The sequence below is a fragment of the Anas platyrhynchos genome, chromosome 11 (assembly GCF_047663525.1).
Source record: "Anas platyrhynchos isolate ZD024472 breed Pekin duck chromosome 11, IASCAAS_PekinDuck_T2T, whole genome shotgun sequence".
NCBI lineage: Eukaryota > Metazoa > Chordata > Aves > Anseriformes > Anatidae > Anas > Anas platyrhynchos.
Window position 1 is genome coordinate 10,559,533 of NC_092597.1, and position 20,449 is coordinate 10,579,981.

Below are 20,449 nucleotides of genomic sequence, written 5' to 3' on the forward strand. Positions count from 1 at the left end.
GCATTAAATGGTTAAGTATCAAGACACTGGTTTTCCTTCCTTTCTTCTTCCTCCCTATTCAATCTATCATTTTTTGGATATAATGGAAGTATCACAGTTCTGTGGGACTACCTTTTGTAGCGAGGGATTTCTGTTGGATTATTATTGTTGTCCTCACCATTTTATTTATTTATTTATTCATCTATTTAATAATCTTTTTTTTTTCTGTAAACATTGTCTCCATGACGTGAACATTGATAAAGAAAGATAATTTATACAGAAATGATGATAATCTCATAATGATTCCAAATTGTGATTGGTCATGAGAAAAAATTGTTGGGGTATTATTACAGTAGGTGGGATCAAGACCAGAGTATTTAAGAGATAGAAACATAAGTGAATTAAGAAAGTAGATTAAAGTAGTGATAGGCTAAGCATTGAATTTTCTACTATATATTGTAAGGCAAAAGAAAAGAGTATTCTGAAGACCCACTTGGTGATATTAGCAGTGTAATGCCAATACACTGTCTAAAGAAAAGGATTCCTTTTTTTCCATTTGAATGGGCAGAATATTGTGGTGTAAAATAGGTAACATATTCTACACTGTTTTCATGCCACTTGAAAAAGAATAAGGAAATGCTGAGTAATACTTAGACCACAGTAGATGAACCCAGTAGGTCATATCCTAGCTGTGTCACTTAATGACTGAATTAACAGCTCTGTCAAGTGGTTTATCACATCTTACATTGGGGTGGTTGCCAAGAAGTGGCAGACATAGCCGGAACTTTGGGTGGCTGCTTTGAATTAATGAAGCAGTGCTTTAAAGCAAGTATGCTCTTAAAGGTTGTAAACCTGGGCATAAAAGTATTAAAAAAAAAAAAAAAAAAAAGTCCTTCAAAATATGATAGCATTTCACTGGTTGAAAACAGAGTGAATACACAGAAGTCTGCAAGCCTGGATTAAACAGCCCAGTTGGTAGTTTGACCTATTACCATTGCCAGTGTGACTTAGAATCTGGAAGTAATGCTAAAAATAATCTGCTGTTTTGGAAAAATCAGTCTCGTATTGGCTTAACTCTTCCACAGAAAAAATATTTTTATCTTCATTTATTCTCTCTATGCTATTTATATATGCATGCTCTTAAATTACTAGAAATATATTCAAAACTGTTTAACTGTCTATCTGACTGTAAGCAACTTTCTGCTCTTTTGAGGGATATAGATCAACCTTTCAAGCAGTTATGTTTTTCTTAAATACATAAAATAGATCTGTATCTCAGATATTGTGTAAATTTTGCTCTTGACACCTGTGAAGATGTTTATTGCTATCCTCCCAAGGGACCCTCTTAAAAGAGCTTATCTGTACAATGGAAGCGCTTGATTTAGAGAGGAACCTAGCAATAGGATGTTGCTTCACCTCTTCTGGCTTCAAGAGAAACTCATATTCCCTGTTTTCAACTTTGTTCTGTGGTGTTCTTGCCAAATAGGAACAAGAGCCTGGAAGGCCTCTTCAGAGTTGTGTTGTTGACTGCTGTGTCAGAGGCTTTTACTCCTGAGGCTAATGATTTCCACATTGTAACCAGTTTCAGTCAAGCTCTCTGCTTCTGTTACCCAAAAGCCACCTTGGTTCTGTTCAGAACAGTGATATTCCCATATCATCATAATTCATATTTCATCTTGAAGGTACATTCATGTGAGTTAGCAAATATGCCTTTTGACTTGAAAAGCAAACTAGTTGAATTGCTAATAAACTGACTGTCCTATAAACAAATCTTAGAATCAAGTATTTTTGTTTCTTACATAATTTTGCTTGAAGATGCTTGCTTGCTGGATATGGAACAAAATGGATGATGATCCCGTATGACTGTGTGAACCATAAATGGCATGATTGATGCTTACTAATGATTCCAAAGGTGGTCCTAGTTCACCTTCATTTTACTGGTTTTCAAATGGCTTATTTTTAAGACTAGGTTTTGGACACTACAGATGAGATCTTAAAAAAAAAAAAAAAAAAAAATCAGCAAAAATTCATAGCATGTAAGTGTAAGCTTTTATTTTTTTTTTTTTAATTTATCAGAATGTGTGGTATATGTGTATAGGCCTTGTGGCTGAGTAAGGCTTTTCTTAGGGTATAGTATATTTAAGGTCTTGCATTTAACTGTCAATGCAGATTTTACACACAGGATAAAGAATGTTCTTGGGAATAGTGTTAAGTTTCTTGTATTGTAAGTGATGGAAGGCTTATAGTTCTTGTTTGCTTGTTCACGCTTAAACAGTTCTGACTAGCTACTCCAGACAGCATGGACACCCCTATGCTGATACCTTTGTACTCAGAGACCAGAAGTTAATACTTGAAATGGGCAGTTGGTTTACTGCTGTTGCCTTCATCTTTAAGCTTAATTTAATCAAAACAGAGGGTTTTATTTTTGCTTTTGTTTTGTTGTTGTTCTGTTTCTGGCTGCCAGAAGAGTGCATACTGCTCCCTTCTAAATTTGTTGATGAAATACAACTTCTAGCTCAGCATTCACATGTGTGATATTTGGACATCAGTGATAATTCTTCCTGAAGCACCTCTCTGCAGTGTTCTCAGGAGAATGGCAAAGCAACCGGTCAGTGATGGCATCTTCAGTGTCTTGTCCGTCAAGGAGTTTGATGGAGGCCTTGCTGTGCCATATGACCATGTTTCAGGCATGCAACCCACAGCTTAGTCGCTTGCTCTACATTGAGCTGGTGGAGAATCAGCCTAGTGTTCTAAGAAAAAATATAAATAGCACCCCTTAAGCACTTTTGAGAGCAGCCTGGTACAAATGAGGTACAAACAGACAGCAATGGAGCACTATAGAGAGGGTGGACTTCTTTGGGAAGTGTGGCCTTTTACAGGATAAGCACATAAGGTGGCAACAGCGACCGACTGGTTTAACTGGTGCCACTGTGAGTTTATAGTAAAACATGTTTTGTTGATCATAATGCCTACGCAGTTGCTTGCCTGCCATGTAGTGCCATCATTACTGATTGTGAAAGATGACACTTCAGTTTGCATTCATAATTTGGGAAATAAGAAATGTAACTAGAAGGACAACTGAGTTTGTGTTTTTGATTACCTTTTGCTTAGGAAGGTTTTAGCAGGCAGCAGTCCACTGAAGAAGTGCTTGGTATGTTGCAGGAAAATTAGATGTTCAACTGTTGTGACCAGTAGAAAATACAGTGTGTGCTGTATTGCCGGTGCCGTGTGCCAGCAGTAGGGTGGTGCGTACTGAGATGAATAGAGAACTTCTGACCCACTGGGTTGTCTTACTAAGTTAGTCTAGTATGAAAATACACAGCTTTGCCTTATACCATCATGTATACATGTAGGCTTTTAGACTTTGATACTCCCATAATCTAGATTTGTATTTTCTCAAGCCTAAATGAACAAGTTAAGGAACATCTCTGGGGAGACAGACCTCTGCTAAATCATAGCAGAGCATTGATTTTCACCAATAGAACTGGCGGTGGCAACTTTGACATGTCAAATATGGACTATGTCCATAATCAGTGTTATCTGTTCCATGTTTGCCTGGTTTAAAAATGCAGATGTTTTGGCTTGTTTTACTTCAAGCATTCTATTGGCAAGGATGTGAAATGGAAGCAAAGTCATGTTCATTTCATCATAGCATTAAGCTGAGATAGTTTTAAAAAAACAAAGTCTGCGTTCTCTGTTTGCTTAGCAATGTAGCTCAAAATATATAGACCATGTCCTTGCCTCATCAGCAGTCAGACACCCCAAGAATTGGAGTAGGAATGGTAGAAATTAAGCCAGTTAAGTATGTGAATGCTCAAGGAGATCGGTGTTAGTTAAATAATCACCCCTGTGCCTCTCATAAACTATGCTTCTGCTGTTTTGTTATATGCTTTTAGCTTGATGATAGCTAATTCTTGCTTGAATTACAGGATGCAAACTTCTGTTCTTGTTAATATTCAGAAGCACAGCCTTTTATCTTGGGTTATACATCTCTTGAGAGTCCTTGTAAAATGCTTCTTGAGATAATTATGCTTCCCCCTCTGTCTCTTTGCATAGCAGCTGATGAGGTAGTTTTCATGTCAGTGCCACCTTCCCAGTCTAGCAGAGCTAGACTCTATTACCATTTAGCTTCTCAGGGAATGTGCTGTGAAATTTCTGTATTGGCCATGTGACACCAGGAGGGCAAGCAATTTTAAATGAATTGCCAGTGGAAGTAAAAGGTGAGTATGCTTTGACACTCAGCTTTCTTGTTGTCACTTTGGAGACATTTCTCAAGGAATGTTAACAAGTATTTGCTTGACTTACTATCTTATGACTTGTCCATCGTTAACCTTGTACTTTTCTGGTTTATTTTGTACCAAACAAGTAAATCAATAGAAAAGCATTTTACAAACTTATTTCAGGGAAAATAGAAATGTTCAGATCTGCAGATACTTATATTTTTTTCAGTATAGATAATGTATTTGATCAAACTTTCACTGAAAAAAAATTTGACATGAAGGGATGTTTATTGTGTGCACTCATGCATATGTGTATATATATATAATACAAATATATTTTTCCCTAGGGAATTTCAGTAAAAATCTTCTAATGGGGAAAAAAAAAAAGATTACTTGTTAACTGAGCATGTATCTGCATCTAAACCCAGACCTCTTGTAGCTTAACAGTACCAGCATCCTAGTTCTAGCTGTTGTTGTGTGAATGCATGTCTATGCAGGGGGCTTTGAGGAAGGATAAAATAGTATCTGCTGAAAGTTGAAGTAAGGCTTTGCAAACGGAAGTACAGTGTCTGCTGCAAGTTTTATCCTCCCAGGTTAGTGACTGCAAGCTATGGTGACATGCTGGTCTCTTGGTGACCCAAATGGGACAGTGATCAGCCCTTCACCACATGGTGTTCCTCTTCCTCTCCTGAAGATCACTACTGTCTTGGATGATCTGGCATGTCATTTATATAATCACTCCATAACCCAGTTCTGTCAAAACTAAGGAGAAGATTCTCTTCAAAACATGATGGCCAACACAGGAAAAAAAAGTGTCAGAACTGAGTGAACATAATTGTGCAGACAATTGTTGGCAGCTATGAGGGAGGCTGTTAATGTCTGCAGCTGGAAGGTAGCTGGCTATTGTAGTGGTTACACCAGTGCTGGACTGTGGCCGGAATGGCAGGCATCCCCACAGCATGATGTTACTTCACTCCAAAGAAACTTAATATTGTCTCATTCTTAGCTCATACTTTTCCGTATTTCATTGTCTTTTCTAATATGTTGGAAATATTTTCTCTGATTGTTATGATCTATCCAAGGTGTCTTTGTGGGTGCATAGGCACTTGCTCATCATTATTTAACCACTGGTTATACTCTTGTTTTGTTGGGATTTCCCAGAACATCAGTACATACCTGTCAGTACTGGGTTCTCAGTGATGATTCTCTTGTTTTAAGTACTTTGAGCTGCTGCTTTCTTTCCCTTGCTGTCTGGACTGTAACTTATTTCAATCTCCAGCCTTGCAAGCACGGATCAGTTACAGTCTAATTTAGAAATTGCCTACTGCAGTGCTTACGGGGCATTAGATTTAGTACGAGGTGAAACATTGCTTCCAAAATCCTTTTGATTTCCAGGAATCCTTTGATTTTTCATCACCTGCTCCAGAGAGTAAGTGATATTGGGGAGGAGAAACAAAGTGTCTGGTAGTTGCACAGAAAAATATTTGAATGTGGTGTGAGTCAGTGTATAGAAGCTGAAGGGAACATGGAAGGATTTTTTCCATTGTTTTTCTCTGTGGTGTCAGCCCTTTTTCTTAACCACGTTCATTTTTCTTTTGAGGAAAAACAGCTCTCTTATTTTGGCTGTTACCCAGGAGATGGAAACTGCCTGTCCCAGTTACTGCTGAAAGCCAGGTGGGAAGGTTCATCTTGAGGCTAATCTGAAGTAGACACATGAATACCCACTTCGGATTTTTGAGAACACAGTGCTGAAGGAAGTTGATAACTCATGGGCTCTTTTAATAAGCTATTTTCTGAACAAAGTATATTTTGGCACCTCTGAAAACAGGAGCATTGAGTTCAAGGGAGATTAGACTATTGCATATTTAGGTCCTTCCTTCTTTAAGGAGTAGTATCTGAACCTAGAGGGAAAAAAAAAAAACAAGAAGGCGTTGGGAGGCCATCGTAACAGGTTCATAACTTGTAAAATTGTAGTAAAGACTACAGGGATTAATTTACCATGTCTGTGTGTGTAAAGCAGGGGGAAAAAAAGGTTCTTTTGCAGCATGGAAGACCTAGGTTGAAAATTTGCAAGGTGAGGTGGTGGTAAAATATAAAAACTAATAAAACAAACAAACAAACAACTAAATGAGTGGTTCCTTGTGGATGTTGTGGACTTGATTTCAATAGAGCTTTGTAAGAACAGATAAAATAAGCACCTGCCAGGGACACCATAGGGATGCACCATTTTTCAGTAAAAGGGTCTAAACTAGACTGCCTCTGCAGGTTCCTTTGGACACATGATTTTATGGTGGTTCTCCAATGCACAATCACAAAGTGAAAATATTATCAAGCTAGGAAACGATGTAATGCATTTAGAAGGGGCTTTTTGGTGTAAATATGAAATGATGGGTCATTACCTTGTTTTTAAACTTATCAAGTATGTGATGAGATCATACTGGTGAAGCTGTTTTCCAAGTTCTGACTTACTCTGTTCTGTATCTTACTGGTGAGATCCTGCCCAAAAGCTGTGTTTTGCTAATTCTATACTAACCTAACAAAAGAAGTAGTACAAACCGCAAAATCACACCAAGTATAGCAGAATATCTTTCATTATAGATATTTACCTTTCCCATCAAAGTTTCATAGTCTAGCTTCACCATTTGGCTTTTCTCTGTCCCCTTTTCTCCATTCATAGAAGGAGATCAGGCACTGCACTGAATTTAAATGCTTCCTCATAGCGTGCCCTTTTAAAAATCCATTTTTGAATGATCCATATGAAAGGGTTAATTACACTTTTAAAACTTATCTGTTGGAATTAACTGTGTCTATTTTCATGCCATTACTTTGTGACCCTTCACCTTAAAAGAAAATTTTGTTTTCTGACATGATATAAAGATTCAGAATTATGAAGCATAATAATACGTCATCATACACAAGGCCCCACTGACTACTGTCAGTGCTGATAATAAAGGATTTGTATGTATGTCAGGAAACTTTCAACCTAAGTGCTAATTTATGACTATTAAGTCCTTGGTCTAGTATTTCTTACCAGGAAACAATGAATCATTTCATTAGACATGGTGATGTTTCACTTCTTTAACCTTAAAAGAGGGTGGCTAGGTGGATCTTGGAGAAGGTGTTGCCATGTGTCTTTGCAACTGTATTAGCTATAATGTTAGTGTACAGATCGGTTGATTGTATATGTTAGCAGAAGAGAGGAGACATCTTTCCATGTTTCTACTCTTTTTTTTTTTTTTTTTTTTTAAAGATGATTGTTGAATCCATTTATATTTTTTATGAATATTTCCCTTCAACCAAAGGCATTCATACCCAAAGCTAGACTGTATCTTGTTCATGGAAAAGTTGAAAAATCCAGGAAAAGGTCAACATCCACGTTACCTTCTAATGGACAAGACAGCTCAAGTTTTAAGATGATACTTGTGGGTCCCTTCCAAATTGGGATATTTTATTTAATGTGAGCGGCTTGCAAGCCTCACCTTTGGCTTCAATAAAAAAGCAAAGAGGAGAGGAAAGCTTCTTTCTGGAAAACATTTTCCAGTACTTGTATTCACTGGTGTCACTTTCTCTCTTAATCTTTTTAAGAGGAGTAGCGACTGGGAGAGAGTGAGAGTCCTAAGGGCTGCATTTAATGTCCCTGCCCTAACACATTCTCCAGACAGAGGAGGGAGCAGGAACTGTGGCTCACCGTACTGCACCAGAATCAACAGCCAGGTTTTAGAGGTGGCCTGTGAGTTAGGGTTGCTTTCTGAGCAACTTGCTCAGGCTGCTTTTCAAGCTGATATGTCTTTTTTCCATCTGTTAGTGTGCCACTTGTTTTAACGGTGCACGTACATACACATGAACACGTAATTCTCCCAGGGAACCTTCTGAATGGTGAAAACTGCTCCAACCTGTGTTTTTTCCAGATAATTTTGTTTTGGTGATGCTTTGGTGTAAATTCATCAATGTTTCCTATACATGTTTCCTCTCACTGACTTCTTTTCCATTGTCAGTCTGAAAATCTGGCACTGTGTAGCATTTTATACTGGTGGTAATAAGTGGTTCTGGAAGTAATAATAATAATAATAATGAAGTAGAACGATTTAGCTTATTGAGAGGCAGCTGGGTGGGTTGCCCCACTAACGTGGGAATGTGACATTTTAGAGCTAGAGTTACTCCTAAATGGTATCAGTAGAGAGATAATTTGTCTGTGCCTTGGAGAAGGGTGCAGTCATGGAGCTCAGTACTTTGGTGTTGTGTTTTCTTAACACTCTTGAAATATAAATGGTGGTTCCTTCCTATTGCTTTAAGTGAGTTTGCCAAATTGAGTATTTGAGCTGTAAAAAGATGCACAACTGGCCTTTAAATTTTTATCTAGTGGAATGTGTCGTCAAATTATCAGCAGCAGCTAATTTGAGTCCTTAGAATCTCACACCCTCCTATTTAAAAACATGCACATGCATTTATGCAGAAAGCATTTTAAGATTTTGTTGATTCTGCATTTATGCAGAAAGGGTTTTAGTTCTGAAGAATTTTTGAAGATCCCTATGGAAAGTCCAGTGATGGAGGTGTGATTTGGAATGTGAGGAAAGACACTTGAGACAAACCCCAGACAATTTACAAAATGAAACAAAAATCATTTGTATCTTCCTGTTTTTGTAGACGATAGCTGTCATATTCAACAACCTTTCTGAAACAGAACTGGAATGAAAAATAACTTGTTCTTGGAGCTCTGGGTCGCACATAACAGGATAGAAAAAAATCTAGTGGATTTATGCAGTCTTGAAAAGAACACACAGTATTGCATACTTCAGAATCTGTGTTGTTTAATGTAGTTTTTCTAAGCAGTTTATTACCAGCCAATCTAAATGTTCTAACAAAAGGTGCTGGTGAGAGTCATGTTCATTGTTAGGGGGACCAGTTAATTTCATCTGAAAATATGTAGCCTTTGTCTTTGGAAAGCAACCTACTCCTTCCTGCACCCACTGATTCCCATGTGTCGGGATCTAAAAAGGAGGAGGAAAAAATAACCATTTTGATTTGAGTTTTGCATGTTGAAAATTTGACCTCTAATTTGTATTTGTTATCAAATCTGTCATATTGAAGAGTGAAAAATGGATTTAATGGAAATTATGCAGTTGCTTTTCTGTTACTACTAAATACTTACTATTGGTGATATACCCAGTGAATGTATTGTTTTCTTATGCAGCATTTTGTCATATCTCAGACAAAATATTAATCTTTAGTAATGTGTACGCACCTCTTCTGAAAATGAATTTTCAGTATGCCAAGAATAATATGTGTTTGGGGACAGTTTCTAGCTTGAGGATGCTAGTGGGACTGTACATGTATAGGCAGCTATTGAAAACGTATCATTCTTTTGAAGTCATTCAATTTTTTTTCTATGAACAGTTTGAGCATATGAAAGAGTTAAGTGGAAAATTCTGAGCAATAACGTATCACTGCTTTTTCAGACAATTCAGTAGAAACTTGCAAGATTTTGAACACCATGGTAGCACTTTCCTTGAAGATCTGTGTCCGCCAATGCAATGTAGTGAAGACGATGCAGTTTGAACCATCCACTGCAGTGTATGATGCCTGCAGAGTTATTCGTGAACGAGTTCCAGAGGCTCAAATGGGACAAGGTGAGTTCCTTTATTTATCCTTAGTTAATTCACTGGCTGAATTGAAAATAAACAGACCCATACTGTTTTTACTGTCTGTTGTGTTCCTTCATTTATCTTTATGGTTGTAGGGTTTGTATTTTAATTTAAAGAAGACTCTGGAGTAAAAGAGTTGAAACAGAATTTTAAGTGGCTGAAGTTAGCTGAATTCTTGAAGTTAGCTGAATTCTTTCTTCTTGTGGTGAGACAGATTTTTTTCTACAATGGGAACATTTTTTGGTGAAACTTTCACTTTCTATGTAAATTGCTTGTTTGGCTGAAGGATCGCTTTCCCTTTGTGCGCACATTCACCAGCCTTCTTGAATCTTGCTCTGTTCTCTGAAAGGCCAAGTTATTGGAGAACAGATTTTGTGGTATCATCTTAAAGCAAAGCTTGTGGTTACGCTTTCTAGGAAGGTCTGGGTAAACTTTTTTGGTGCCTCACCAAAGAAAGGGACAACGTGGATTACCAAAGAAGGTTGGACATCTCCAAAATGCAGAAAAGGAAATGCTTTAAACTGTTTAAGTTTAAAAACAAACAACAAGAACACAAAAACAAAACAAACAAACAAAAAACACACCATATTCAGAATGGTGTTACTCATTAATCAAATCTTTCTGAACATATTGAGCAAATTAGATGTGAAAACACTGAAATATTTGTTCACTCAGGCAGAAAATCTGTTTTAAATTTAGTCAAAGTTGTTCAAAAATCCAGATTCTTCAGAATCATTTGGTTCTCTGCTGTGTATAATGCCACTAGAATGTAATTGTTAGAACGGTTTGAGTTTTTTGCACAGCTTTCCAGTATTAGAGGTCTTCTGAAAACCTTGTCTAAATGTTAAAATAAAATAAAATAAAATCCAGTCATGTATGATAATTGGTATTATTTAGTAATGCTTCTCCTTTGCAGAAGCCCTTAGGAAGTCTAGTTACAGAGCTTCTATTTTTCAGATATAACCTGTGCGTTTCTGATATACTGATATCCTAATGCAGTTATTGTGAACAGCTGTTGTATTCAGTGAAGTCAAGTAATAAATAGCCCTGAATATCATAAACCTCAGAAAAGCCTGGGAACTCTCTTGATTTATTTGTATTTTTTTTTGCGATGGCAGTGCAATTACAAACTTTAAACATCTTTCTGAAGTTGCAATGCATAACAATATATACATGTGTGTGTGTGTGTATATATATATATACCTATATATATAAAACAACATATCCTTTCCCCTTCTTTGTGGCTGTTAAAACATTTGTTTGCCTGTTTGTTAGGAAAACTCATACTGGTATAGTACAGAGTGATCTAACCAGTTCCTGCACAATAGAAAACATTGTCTTGTAGTTCTACTATCAACTATGTAAGTTTCACTTCTCCAACAAGCTTACATGCTGGAACAGATGCGACTGTGATACTCATGTGCAAGCTGCACAGCTACTGCTGTTTCATTACTAGGGTGCGCTCCCCAGAAGTGAAAAGTAGAGCAGCCAACGCTTCCTTGGTAATTCTGCTCTCAGTGCAAAGTCCCTTTGTGTGCAAATGTCACAAGCTATTTATAGGCACAGATTCTAAAATTTCATTTAATTGATTCTGTACTGAATTTGTGTCCATAAACATCTCTGTTTGGATCACTTGCCTTTTCAGTGGAGCTTTTAATTATGGTCTGTAGGAGAAGTTGTTCTTACTCAGTTTCTTGGGTTTTTCCTTTAGAAGTTGGTATCTTTCAGCTATGTTTTTATATCTTTGCATAAGTAACACTGTGTTTAATGTAAATGTTGTTGAATAAATGTGAATTGTATCTTTAAAATACACTTAAAAATGAAACACTGTCCCAAAGTTGTAGCTATGTTTACTTGACGTTCTAATCAGTGGGTGTGATCACATGGCTGGAAATTAAGAGGTATGCTGTCCCTTCACGGGGCTGTTGTAACAGACTGTGTGCACACAGGTGACTAGCTTTTATGGAAATAAGCATTAGCTTCAACTTTAGGACAAGAGTTAGAGCAGGCTCAACCGAAGAACAGTAGCTTTTTCTGTTTGTGATAGTGGATTTGTCTAAGAATGTGCTGTGTATCAATTCTTCACACTTTAGTAGTCTTTCAGTTGACAGTCATGGTATTCATTTTGTGTACCTGGAGTCTAGGCTTTGAAGCTTAAGCCTGAATTTGTTCTTCCATTGCCACGAGAGTTTTACCATTTACTTGTGTTTGTGAAAGAATCAATTGGTTTGTGCTTAGCCTTCAATATCTGCAGATTTTTTTTCCTGAGATTGTTATCACAAATATGATTCTGAAAACCTCTTTTTCACTTGATAAACCTGAAACATCTACCAAAAAAAGATTTGTATGTTCAGCATAGGCTAAGTACGTTAAGGATTGAAAACAATGTTTTGAAATAGAACTACTGCTTGATATGGTATACTATGATTAAATCCAAACTGCTTGTATTTTTGGATCTCTAAGGATATAGGTCTTTAAGCAGGACCTATGAGCATTTTAAAAAGGTCTTATTTGTAATAAGTTCTCTCTAATATAATATAGATGATCCGTAATGGATGTAATATGCGCATATTTAGTGAAGCTTTTGTTCAAGTCTTCTGTAATGCCTGATATACCCTGCTATCTGCTGCTAAATTAAATATTACTCTGAAGCACAGCAAAAAATAAAGGCGTACTAGTTCATTAAGAATGGGGGGTAAACATAATGGAGGCTTTACCATGAACCTGAATAATCTTGAATAAAATGGTGATTGGATGAGGTTTTATATTTTTCAATGAACTGTCTTTTCTGTTACACAGCCTCTGACTACGGATTGTTCTTGTCAGATGAAGATCCTCGTAAAGGTATATGGTTGGAGGCTGGAAGAACGCTGGATTATTACATGTTGAGAAATGGGGTATGGTACAAATCTGTTGCTTTGTTCATCAACATGTTTTCAGAAAGCTTGTTTCCCAAGTAGCAAGAACAATATTTAGTGTTTGGAGGGGTAGGAGAAATTTAAGTGTTTTCTTGAAAGTGATCCATTTCAAACACACGTACATGCCTTAAAAAAAAAAAAAAAAAAAGACGGGAGGGGGGAGCATCTTGCTTCAGGAATCTACCCTATAGAATTGCTTTTGTGGTGTTTTCCCTAAATGTTTAGAAACTATATTGTTTACTTCATAGGATATATTGGAGTACAAAAAGAAACAAAGACCTCAGAAAATACGTATGTTGGATGGTTCAGTGAAAACAGTCATGGTGGATGATTCTAAAACAGTTGGTGAATTGCTGGTTACCATTTGCAGCAGGATAGGTAAGATTTTGGGACCTACATATTCAAGAATATTTATTTGCTTATTCCCATATTGACATCTTGAAATTTAGGATGCCATGTGTGTTATTGGATAGAAGTTGACACATGTTGACAAATGTTGAAATTATGTTATCAGTTAATGTTGATCAAACATTTGTTTCAAAGCTATTGTCCATGCTTTCTTGTGAAAGTCAGTAGAGAATTAGCTGTATCCTTTAACTTCAGTATTTAACATTTGAAGGCACAGGTATCTGACAATACTGTTTTAACTTCTTCATTGTGTGTTACTTCTACAAGCTTTCCTGCTAGGTGGTAGAAAAATAGAACTAAATTTTTGCTAAATATTAATGACATAGAAGTTGCTGACCTTGAAATACACCTAAACTTACATTTCTATGTTATGATTTAGCTTTAGTTACAATATCATGTTACTTCTGTAACTACATGTGGAAACCATCCAGAGCAGCTGGCCTAAAATGTATCATTTTGGTTATAGTCTGTTTTTATATTTATCTAAATAAAGACATTTTAGGAAACTAACTCAAATTTACCTATAAGCAGGCATTCAACATGGATTACTTTAAATTATCTTAATCTCTTGCTTCATTCTCATTTAGAATTAATGATCTTAATTTGACTGAGATAGATTTAGATTAATTCACTTTCAAGGTAGATTAAAATGTGTGTTTTAATTGTGTGAGTGTTTCTATGCTGGATTCCAATGTTCTGAAATTAATTTGCTCTAAAAATTAGTTGGACTAATTTTCATGAATGTGGTCATATATGCAAGCATTTATTTAATTTGCTTTCTTGTATAACATAAATATGCTGTGGAGGAAGATGATGAGAGAAATGAGAACAGCATAGCATATATACTAAATGCTGTGAACTCATTTTTTTTTTCAATTCAGTTTCATGGAAAATTCATGGGAAGAGTTGAGTTCTGGAACTCTACTCATGTGTTTTTTATTCCTCAGCCTTCTGTGCCACATTTCTTCTGCACATTGTGGACAAGCTAAAATCACCTACTTCTCAGGAAACAATTGTAGGCATCTGCGAAGGGAAATGCACCTCCAAATATGATATATTTGAAGAATAATGCCAAACATTAGAGAAACATCTTCAATGCAGAACTTGTAGATTATTCTTGGGATCCCCTTCCCCATGCTTTGGTTTGCATTTCATCTGGAATATCTTCATTATACTTGTAACGAACCATTGGTGTTTTAATACATGGAAAAAAAATTTATCTGTGTCTTAAATGTATTATTTTTTTTTATTACAAACACTGGATTTATTTCTAATTCCAGGAATAACCAATTATGAGGAATATTCCTTAATCCAGGAGAGCATTGAAGAAAAGAAAGAAGAGAGTACAGGAACACTTAAGAAAGATAGGACATTGTTGCGTGATGAAAGAAAAATGGAAAAATTGAAGGCAAAGCTTCATACTGATGATGATTGTGAGTAGTGAATTCCAGGATGATTCTTTCACTACTACCTTTCTGCAGAACAGGGCAAGAAAATCATACAGGACTGCATTTTTAGCTTCCTCAGTATGACTCACTTGTTCCCTACCTGTATTGTATATGTTCATATATGGTGTCATCTACTACTGTGCATTTTTGAGTTTAGTTAAATAGACAAATTGTTGCCTCTAGCTATGAGAGAGAGTATGTCTTTTTGAAGTGTTTTTATTGCTTTTTTTTTTTTTGTGGTGGAGTTATAACTTAGAGTGGGAAGGGAAGATTGCTTCCATAATGACCTTTTTAATCCCTTCATTCAAGTTGGATATTTAACTACTGATGCCTACTGAAAGCCATCCAAAGTTATGTCTAGTTTTGTCTTTGAAGTGTAAATGGAGTGTGCCAAAGAACTAAGACAATATTTGATCCGTTCTATATGCAAACTGATGAAAATTACTTTGTTTTAACATCAGGGGACTAAGATGAACTTTTACTGGAAGGAAGATGTTTTAAAATGTATTAAGGGATAAAAAGTGAGCAAAGCAATTGGTTTTGGTGGTGGTGTTTTGGTAATCTTTCAAGTAATACTGCAATGCAGCTTTGAAGGTCTGAATCTAGTATTGAAATACTACTTTTGCTGTAGTTGCTGCTTCAATGGTATTTGTGGTGTTTTATACCACGGGGTAAATTCCTGTTTTTCAGCAGTGCTGTTCTGTTACTGAATTCTCATTTGTAGCAACCATCAGCACTGACTAGAAACATAAATAAAAGGAACTTTTTTTGCTAGGTGTCCCCCTCCAATGGCAAGGCCAGTTATCATATGATGTTCTCAACAGCTATTAACACTGGCAACACTGCAGATTAAACATTTTGTCTATCTGGTTCTGTTGCAGTAAATTGGCTAGATCATAGCCGAACATTTAGAGAACAAGGAGTTGATGAAAATGAAACGTTACTGTTGAGACGAAAGTTCTTCTATTCAGACCAGAATGTAGATTCAAGAGATCCTGTTCAACTGAATTTGCTTTATGTTCAGGTACAGTATGTGAACCTGGAGTACCAGTTCTAGCTTGCCTGAGGAAACCTGTGTAGGTTAATTAGAAGAAAAATATTACAAAAACAAGTGCTAAATAACTAACTTATTTGTTGCTCAGGTATTCCGATCTTCTAAACTCCTTGTTCTGAATGTGGACCATATCATTTAACACAGTGGGAGCCCACCCAGGCAGGTTCCCCAAATTGTTAGAGATGCTTATATCTTAGGAAGCTTGAGTTTTTCTGTTGAAGATAGTTTCTAACTGTAGTCTCCAGTGTAGTTGGCTGTAATTCAGTTTGAAATCATTAGGGTTGATTTTGTTACTTGAAAAAAAATCCATTGAATGTTTAATGAGATGCTCAGTTGTTATACTTGAAGCTGATTCAAGTAGGATTGCTCTAAATTGCATTTTAAAGCTCTTAGGCAAATTATAAAATGGTTTTAAGATGATTATAAGATGGTATTGGTTGTGGGATTGCACTAAATTTTCAGGAGTTTTAAAAGATTATCACGCTGTGCTATTCTCATGTCCATTAGATACTTCTTCCAGGTTACTGTTGCAACAGCATGCACTGATACTATCTTGTTTTCTGTATGGATAGACGAGTCTTCCCATGCCAGAACTATAAAATCCATCATCTTCTATGACTTCAAAATGTAAACAAAAAGAAAGAAAATGCTGTCTGCCTTCACCTCTTCCTATTTCTGTAACAATAATTTGTTTTTTACTTGCAAGTTAGATCATTTTCCCTGATATTACAAGGTGGCAAGATAAGAGTTATGTTGGGTGTGAATGCGTACACTTGTGTCTGTGTACATGTTTATAAGTTGTATTTTATATATATGTGCCACAGGAAATATATATCAAATTGTCTTTTTGATGACAGTTGTTATAATCATGGTTTTAGCATGTCTCTGTAGATACTCACCAGAGAAGAATCTATCCCTTTGTTTATTTTATTAGTCATAGACACATCCACAATGGAATAATGAAGACATTCAGACAGAGAAGTGTGTTGCTGGATTCTTGGCCTGTGTTTTAGTTTTTGATGAATTTCAGAGATGGAGTAATTCTTTTGGATGTCCCTGATATGTCTTTGCTTACTTCTTACAGGCTCGTGATGACATTCTGAATGGCTCCCATCCTGTCTCCTTTGAGAAGGCTTGTGAGTTTGGAGGCTTTCAAGCACAGATCCAGTTTGGACCTCATGTAGAACACAAGCACAAACCTGGATTTTTAGAGTAAATACTTACGTTAACTTATAAATTCAAGTGACCTAAAGTGTAACTATTGTTAGGTTTTCATAGCTTAAAAGCATGTTAGTACTCCAGTTAGTGGTAGCCAGATCTTGTGTGTTTTCTGCAACCAGGAGCCTTGCTGCATAAATCAGTAATTTCAGCTGCTGTGAAGGGGACATTTGGCAGTGACTTATTGGGCAACACAGGGTGCCAGCTTCCCACAGCATGCCAGTTAGGTATGCAGCTGGATTTTCCAACCACATGGTAATGTTGTCCATGGAAGCCCCTTCTGCTTTCTCTGGAAGCCAAGGTTCATGTTACCCAATAGTCTCCTCTCCTTTAATGTATCCATCCTCATGTCATATGCATCCTTGATTAGACTGAGCGTACTGGAAGTTTTGTTATGCCTGCGTTACTGAATTAGGGAGAACTGGAGTTTTGTTCTTGCTCAGATGTCATCTTCTGCCTGCATTTAGTAATGCCATTTGTGAAGTAAGTATATGTTAATATATATCACACGTTTGATTTGTTATGAAAGCACATGAATGAAAAGATACTTAGTCATTTTACTGAAGTTAATACTGCTGTGTGTAGATATTCATTTTTCCTAACTCTTTTAATTATGTTAATTAATTGTGTGGTTTCACCCTCTCATGGCATTGTATGAATGGAGATCTAGTATTGTGCTCTTTGGATACAAAGTCCTGGCCTGGAGACCCATCCTTTAACCTTGATTGTCATGCTTTACTTTCCTGTTGTCAGATGGGTAAACTTAGTTTGGCTGACTTTTAGAGGTTCCATTTCTCTACAAATTTTGATTGTTTGGCCTGCAGTGGAACAGGGATGACAGGCATTATTTAGGCATTCTTCTTGATCTTCTAAATTTTAAGTCATTTTTTACAATCCTCTATCATAACTGTATTTTATGTTCAACAAGAACTTCTGGTTGGATGACATTTCTGCTTTATACAGAATGCTGGCTAGTTGGAAGTCCATAACGGAATAAAATGTTAACACAAAGTGCAGTATCTTTATATGCTAATGTGAGTGAAAAGTGTAAATAACCAAACTGCATGTTAGAAGAGAGAACATTACTCCAGTGGGAATAATCTAGAACTGGAATTTCAAATTTTAAAACCTTGGCTTTCCTTTTTTTTTTTCTTTTTTTCCTGCAGTGTGTTTTTTCTACTTAATGTATAATTTTAATTTAAATGGGTTTTGACTGTATGAGGATTGAGCCTTGCAGGCCACCAAGTCTAGTCTCTTGCTGTCCAGGTGTATAACTAGTTTCATGAAATTAAGCATTTCTGATTTACAAGTAATTCTTGTTGCCTTTTTGTTCTCTGTGGATAAACTTACTTGAGAACCATAAGGTCCTAGTCACTGTCTTTTGTTTTAAAGTATAGATGCTTATGATTTAGCTTTACATATGTTTGGCTGTACTAAGCCTTCATGACAGTCTTTTTGTGAAATCTCACACTTCTGTGTTGAGTCTAATCAAGCCAAGCTCTCCTATTTTGTTATGAGCAATATATAAAAATAGTATAGATGAATGCTGACTGAAGAGTGCATCTCCTGTCATTTCAGGAAACACTTCTTGTTGTTGAAGTGTTTATTCATTCGCTGCTGGGCCCTGAACATGCCTACAGGTTCCCTTAATGGAAGTCTCTGCTTGTATAGAAAACAGCATGTAGCAGGATAGTACTAGCATATTTCAGTATTATTTTAAAGCAACTTGGCTTACTTTGCTATGTCTGCAGTATGCAGTGTGCAGAGCTACTTTTTATCCTTTTTTTGCCTTTGATAAGTCGTTCTTGGCACGGGTGATGATTACTGCCTGTGTCTTGTTAACCCTTTGATATTGACTGTTGGAATTTCCCTAGAGCTCATGCCAAAGTAAATCGTGAAAACTACCTAATTGCAAATAGCCCTTCCTCATGCAGTTGAAGTTCTGCTTTGCATCCAGAGGCACCCCGTGTTTAAATTTGATGAGAGATTATCTATTAAAGAAATCTTATGATTTGTATGTAGGTAAGAAAGGAGCAGCTAAAACTTGCTAGCATCTGCCATTTATTTCTAAGCATGCTTGGTGACCACTAAGTTCACTTCTACAATATAGCCTATTTTACTGTCTAAAACTTCTGCAAGAAGGTCCAATATACCTTTATGCTAATGAAAAACAATATGCTGGCACTTGGTATAATTGTTTTTGAAGAATTGTAGAAGTAACTCTAATTAGATGAAGTTAAATATACACGGCTTGCTATTAGATGTTTATTAATCGAGTTCATTGTACATTGTAACAATGTGTAATTAAAGATTTTAAAGAAGGCTAAATGAATAATATATTTCATGTGGTTTTGTGAACTCGTTACACAAACTGTTAAATAAAGTAAGGCCATGGTTTGTTGCAACATAAATAAAGAAAGTATTATGGGCAGCATCAAAATAATTTGTCTGCAGCTAGTATTTCAACTTTTCAGTTGAGGTGATTGCTTCTCTATTGATCGAAAAATGGAAGATCATACAAGGAAAAACTTCATATCTAACTGCCAGCTGCATGTACAAGTGTGCCAATGGGCACTTGGCAGACGTAACTTTTTCTCAAGAAGCTCCAAATAATGTTTATTCAGCTATCGCTTCTTAGTTAGCTAACAAGATAAGTAGACATGCTTAAAAATCTGATGTTCTTGATAGCTGGTCGGCATAAGAATAGTTGAGAAAATCAACTTAGCTAATAAAAGATGAGAACTGAAAGTGCATGATTATCCCTTCTCTGTATAAATCCATTGCTAGAATGAGAGTGCATTCAACTCGGTTATTTTTGTTTTTCTTAGAAGTGAATGTAACCAAACTGGTTTGAACGTATGAAATTCTGTGTTAAAAGCACTGTTCAGTTTTTGTTTTGCTTTTTATTTTTAGAATAGATGTACTAGCTTTTTAGGATAATAAGCTGTATTCAGACCTTATCTATAGAGTTCATTTTGTAGAAGAGATTTAATTAAGATGTAATCAGTTGAGACACAACTACTGAAACAGTGGAAGGCAGATTAGCAAGCGCAGTTGCTCTTACTTGGATTGAAATTGCTAGAGCTTTATGGCAATAACAATGAAAATTCTAACTACTAGAGAGTGTTTTCGAGGAGAGCACAAAGTCATCACAGTCTTGAAGTTCTTCTCTTTGTTGTCTGCAGTGGCAGGCTTCCTTTAAAGGGAGTTGGGGGGGAGGAATGATGGGAAATTTTTTTTGCCAATCTTTTTTAGGAAATCTGGCTAGATATCCTTCTCAAAATCTGCAGCTTTTCATGATGTTAGTTGTTTCTGTGTTAATAGTGGGCTTGTATACTCAATAGACCAAAATGAGAATAAAATCCTCAAGTCCTACTGGATTCTTAGAAACCTCTTTTTTATTATTTTATTTTTTTTATCTGTGGAAGTGCTGTTTTTTTATGTTGAACTTTGGTTAGAAACCCAAAAATTCTCTTGAAGGGCAGAATTTTCTTCAGACTTAAGGTGAACTGCTGAATATATGGCATAATTTCATCAGAGTTCAGTGTTGCAGATAGGAAGA

General features: G+C 36.3%; 1 protein-coding gene across 6 annotated transcripts in view; it reads left to right on the plus strand.

Moving 5' to 3' along the window:
- Positions 1-20,449, plus strand: part of TLN2 (talin 2) — a 223,329-nt gene that overhangs the window by 61,437 nt on the left and 141,443 nt on the right. For all 6 annotated transcript variants that reach the window (XM_038184743.2, XM_038184744.2, XM_027466633.3 and 3 more), the window contains 6 exons: positions 9,656-9,826; positions 12,641-12,738; positions 13,008-13,137; positions 14,448-14,600; positions 15,497-15,639; positions 16,754-16,881. In XM_038184743.2, the coding sequence (XP_038040671.1) occupies positions 9,691-9,826; positions 12,641-12,738; positions 13,008-13,137; positions 14,448-14,600; positions 15,497-15,639; positions 16,754-16,881 (788 nt within the window). In that variant the 5' untranslated portion in view covers positions 9,656-9,690. The remainder of the gene's footprint in view (positions 1-9,655; positions 9,827-12,640; positions 12,739-13,007; positions 13,138-14,447; positions 14,601-15,496; positions 15,640-16,753; positions 16,882-20,449) is intronic.